Source organism: Guillardia theta (assembly GCF_000315625.1).
Source record: "Guillardia theta CCMP2712 unplaced genomic scaffold GUITHscaffold_211, whole genome shotgun sequence".
Classification (NCBI taxonomy): domain Eukaryota; class Cryptophyceae; order Pyrenomonadales; family Geminigeraceae; genus Guillardia; species Guillardia theta.
In genome coordinates this window covers 1-4,256 of record NW_005434465.1, presented here as the reverse complement: position 1 = coordinate 4,256, position 4,256 = coordinate 1, and the positions used below count along the sequence as shown (strand labels likewise).

Sequence of the window (4,256 nt, the reverse complement as noted above, 5' to 3'; positions counted from 1 at the left end):
AGGTGGGGAGGGAGGGAGGGAGGGAGGGAGGAGGCTGAGCTTCTGTGTCACCTTCACTCGAGCTTGTTCGTTGTCCCGCTGGTTCCACTGGTTGCCTGCTCCCGGCACGAGCTCTGAGGGGAGGGCAGCGAAGCCATGCTGGATGCCGAAGATTTCGTCGATGAGCCCCTCGTAGGAGAGAGGAGTGAGCATGGGCGTCACCAGGTCCAGCTCGCGGTCCACGAGGATGAGCTCGTCGATCGTGAGCTCTGATTCGACCACCTCGTCCTCTCGTCCCACCTCCTCCCTCAGTTTTATCAGCATGTCCGCCACCACCTTAGCGTTCTCTCCCTTGCCCTTGATCACAGGGATGATGCCGCAGAGCACTTGCAGCTGCATGATCGCCTTGGCGGCGTCGAAGAGGTTGGTCATGTCCTGGTGGAGCTTGAGCTGAGGATAAGCGAGTCAGGGGAGGTCAAGGAGGAGGGGAGGGGAGGGGTATGGGAGGACAAGGAGGAGGAGGAGGTACCTCCCGGAAGGCGTCGCTCATCTCCAGAGAGATGAGGTTATCGTCGATGGGGATGAAGCCAAGGTCGAAGTCGGTGAGGGAGATGTCGTCGAAGACTCCTTCCTCCTCCAGCACCCGCTCACACATGGTGGTCTTCCTTGGGAACATGCAGACTCTGTACTCGAACCTGCGCACGTCCTGCATCAGGTGCCGGATCTGCTCGGCGATCATCTTCATGTTGGGCAGGTTGGCGCGCACGATGTAGATGATTCTGCATTGCGAGATGCCCAGCGGACCCGTACGGAGGTGCATCGTCTTCTCCACCCCGTGCTGCTTCAGCAGGTTGAGGTCGAGGACTCGGCCAAGGGGTCCGGACAAGGAGGGGTCGATCACGAGCGCCTTGTTGTCTCCGGTCATGCCAAGGATCTGCTCGAGCGCCTCCCTTCTCCCTCCCTCCCCTAGAATCTGCTCTAGCGCCTCCCCCGCCCGCTCCCCTCGCTCGCCTCCGCTCCTCCCCTCCTGCATCATCGCCGCTTCCCCTAGTCCTGTTAGGATGTTCACCCGAGGGTGGGGTGAAAAAAGGAATCAGAGGGGGTAGGGGTGGTCGTGAGGGTGGTAGACGCGAAAAACAAAATGCGATTAAGGGAGAGGGAGAGGGAGGGGGAGAGGGAGGGGGAGGGGGAGGGGGAGAGGGGAATGGTGGTGTAAGAGCAGCAGTGTTGACTCCTTGCTTGGTGTTCACACTGCTTGTTTCAGGTCTCTCTGCTTCTGGTCAGCTGCCGGCATGTCAGTCAGGAGGGAGCGACTGGGAGGACAAGCGAATCCCGATCTCAGGGAGAAGATTCCTCTTGAGGAAGAAGAAGATGAAGGTTGACGGAGAAGGAGGGGAGGACCGAGACTGATGGGTCACCAGGGGAGGAGGAGGAGGAGGAGGAAGGGAGCGAGCGAGCAGAGGGGGCGCGAGTGACGAAACAACCGACAAGTAAGAGCGGTGGGGCAGACGGGAGAGAGGCAAGCCCTCCCAAGTATGTCGACCTGCTCGAATCGTACGTGTCCTCCTCCTCCTCGCCTCCGCCTCCTCCTCGAATCCTCGTTCTTCCTCTAACACCTGCCAGGCTCGCGCTCGAGCCGCGCAACGTCGACCTCGTGTCAAGTCAAGACCTCAACGCCGACATGCCGGACGAGGTTCTGCCCTGCCTCTTCCTCCTTGCGTCATCTCACTATGAGAAGCTTTACCCTCCAAAGAACTTCGCGATGGTCGAAAAGGGCATCTATCGCAGCGCGTGAGATCTTCTTCCTCTTTACCCCTCTTCTCGTTTCCTTTCCTCTCTCCTCCTTTTGTTCTCCTCTTGTCGCGCCTCCATTCCTCTCCCCTATCCTCACCTCGTCTCGTCTCCTCCCTTCTCTTTCCTCTCTTCTCCACTCCTACATGCCGTTCGCATCCCCTTCATCCCTTCCTCTCCCACCTTTCGCTTAACTCGAGGAGGCCTCCTGAAGTAGCAACACGACTGCAGGTATCCCACCAAGAAGAACTTTGACTTCCTCGCCAAGCTCGGGCTCAAGAGCGTCGTTTACCTCTGTCAGGAGGAGTACTCCCGTCAGGTAGCACTGCTCCCGCCCTCTGCTCCCTTGCTCGATTGATGATGCGGTAGGTCCTCCAGTTCTATCGTCAGGAGGGCATTACAGTCTACCAGGTCCCCTCCTCATGCTCCTCTTCGCCTCCTCTCCTCTCCTTGCTTTCTCCTCCCCCCCCCCCCCCTTCTCCACTAGTTGCTGCTGAGAGTCTTGCAGCATGGAGTCAGCGGCAACAAAGAGCCTTTCGTAGACATCAGCGACGAGATGATCTACTCAGCATTGCAGGTCGCTCCCCCCCCCCCACTCCATCGCTCTCATCTGCTCTTTCCTCCTCCTCCTCCTCCTTCTCCTCCCTCTCTCTGCGCTACTTACTTCACTGCAGCGACTTCTAGACGTTAGCTTCCACCCCATCCTCATCCACTGCAACCAGGTAGAGTTCCCGTCCTCTCCTCGCCCGACGCTGAGGGAGGGGCAGGGGAAGCACAGGACGGGAAGTTTGGTCGGCTGCCTGCGGGCGATGAATCACTGGTCGATGGCTGCCATCTTCGACGAGTACAGGAGGTTTGCCGGGAACAAGGCTAGGTGAGAGAGAAGGGAGAGAAGAGGAAGAAGAGAGAGAGAAGGGAGTGAAGAAGAAGAGGAGAGAGAGAAGGGAGTGAAGAAGAACAGAGAGTTAGAGAGAAGCGAGAGAAGAAGAGAGGGAGGGAGGGAGGGAGGGAGGGAGGGAGAGGAGAGGAGAGGAGAGGAAAGGAAGAGGCTGAGTTGTGGTCAATCTTGACCCTTGAGGTAGGAGAGCGGACCAGCAGTTCATCGAGCTATTCCACCGAAAGTTCCCCAAGGTGAAGGGCGTGGGGGGAGGGAGGGAGGGAGAAGGGGGAAGAGGAGGAAGGGAGTGTGGGAGGGCAAGGGAGGGAAGTGCTGAGTGAGGCAGTTGATGAGTTTGGTCTGCAGGTCAAGACGGATCCTCGTCAACATCCTGTGTGGTTTCTCGGTTGACGTCATCACTTGAATGTAATCTAGCGAATCGACCAGCGCCTCCTAGTGCGGTTAACTAGTCGGGGAAGAGGAGATTGTAAGAGTATGTAGCAGAGGAGAAGGAGGAGGAGAAGGAGGAGGAGCATTCATGTCTTCTCATGTTCCTGTAAGTAGATGAGTGTGATCTATGAAAGTCAATAGTCGCACCGAGCTTGAACTTGCCCAACCCCTTGAGCTTGCTTCCTCCTCCCTCAGCCTTTTCCGCTCCTTCGCACGCTTGTTAGCCGCCACACTCAGAGCAAGGGGAGGGACCTGTGAAACGTCCGCCATTGGCCTCGCAAAGTGTCTGCAAGTCACCCGACAGCTGCTCGATACAAGTAAGCAGAGGACGAGGAGGAGGGGGAGGAGAGCAAACAAGGAGACGACGGGGAGAGAGCGAGGGAGGAGAAGGAGCGAGGGAGGAGAGGCAGTAGAGACTTGGAGGTATCGCGAGTCCTGAAGGTCCATCGGGTTTCCTGTCAAGGTGATTCTCTTGATGTTCTGAAGGTCCCGGAGAGTCTCAGGCAGCTCAACGATCTTGTTGCCCTGCCAGACTCTGAGGAAGGCAACGAAGAGGAACCAGAGCAACGGGACGAGCACATGAGAGGGGAGGAAGGGGAGGAGGGGAGGGGAAGGGAGGGGAGGGGAAGGGAGTACCTGTATGAAGAGGTTGGTCAAGGCCTTGAGGCGCGAGACAGGAGGAGGAAGTTGTTCCAGCTCGTTGTCGGCGACATCCTGCCCCTTCCGTTACTTGAATTCTCTTTCCTCTCTGTCCTACCAAAGTCTCGAGTTTTTCAAGATCGAAGAGGAAGTCGGGCAAGGTAGCCAACTTGTTCTGCGATAGGACAAGCTTGGTGAGCGAGTGGACCTGAGCGATCTGAAGGTACAGTCAGAGGACGAGAGACGAGCGAAAAGGGAAGAAGATCGAGATGGGTGGAGGGAGGAATGGAGGAAGGAGGAGGATGGAAGGTCAAACAACCTCAGGCGGAAGTTGAGAAATCAGGTTGCTGCCAGCTGACAGCTCGTTGAGTTTCTTGCAGGAGGCGATGGAGGAGGGGATCCTTGCGATCTTGTTGTTGCCGACCGACAATGAAGACAAATTGCCTTCGTCGTCGCACATCAGAGAGGAGCAAGAGGAGGATAGGGAGGAGAGAGAAGACAAACAGAAGGAGAGGAGACT

At 57.4% G+C, this 4,256-nt stretch overlaps 2 protein-coding genes across 2 annotated transcripts; one reads left to right on the top strand and one right to left on the bottom strand.

Annotated features, from left to right (window-relative positions):
* Positions 1-53: 53 nt before the first annotated feature.
* VPS33B (vacuolar protein sorting 33B) lies at positions 54-2,080 on the bottom strand (the record flags this gene model as incomplete). Its single annotated transcript, XM_005819690.1, has 4 exons — positions 54-113; positions 154-429; positions 509-894; positions 2,011-2,080. Coding segments are annotated over 4 exons (792 nt in total), but the record flags the coding sequence as incomplete, so codon positions are not given.
* Positions 1,242-3,243, top strand: GUITHDRAFT_156243 (hypothetical protein). The gene is made up of 11 exons (XM_005819670.1): positions 1,242-1,356; positions 1,401-1,533; positions 1,603-1,672; positions 1,718-1,770; positions 2,002-2,089; positions 2,140-2,181; positions 2,279-2,347; positions 2,445-2,492; positions 2,538-2,644; positions 2,853-2,901; positions 3,014-3,243. The coding sequence occupies exons 1-11, from the start codon at positions 1,272-1,274 to the stop codon at positions 3,056-3,058; spliced, it is 789 nt and encodes a 262-aa protein (XP_005819727.1). The 5' UTR covers positions 1,242-1,271; the 3' UTR covers positions 3,059-3,243.
* The last annotated feature ends 1,013 nt before the right edge of the window (positions 3,244-4,256 follow it).

Bases quoted from the DNA above. Each gene is read 5' to 3' on its own strand.
- GUITHDRAFT_156243 (XM_005819670.1), top strand. From the start codon at position 1,272: ATGTCAGTCAGGAGGGAGCGACTGGGAGGACAAGCGAATCCCGATCTC. The intron at 2,645-2,852 runs GTGAGAGAGAAG...CCCTTGAGGTAG, and splicing joins TTTGCCGGGAACAAGGCTAG to GAGAGCGGACCAGCAGTTCA. The intron at 2,902-3,013 runs GTGAAGGGCGTG...TTTGGTCTGCAG, and splicing joins TCCACCGAAAGTTCCCCAAG to GTCAAGACGGATCCTCGTCA.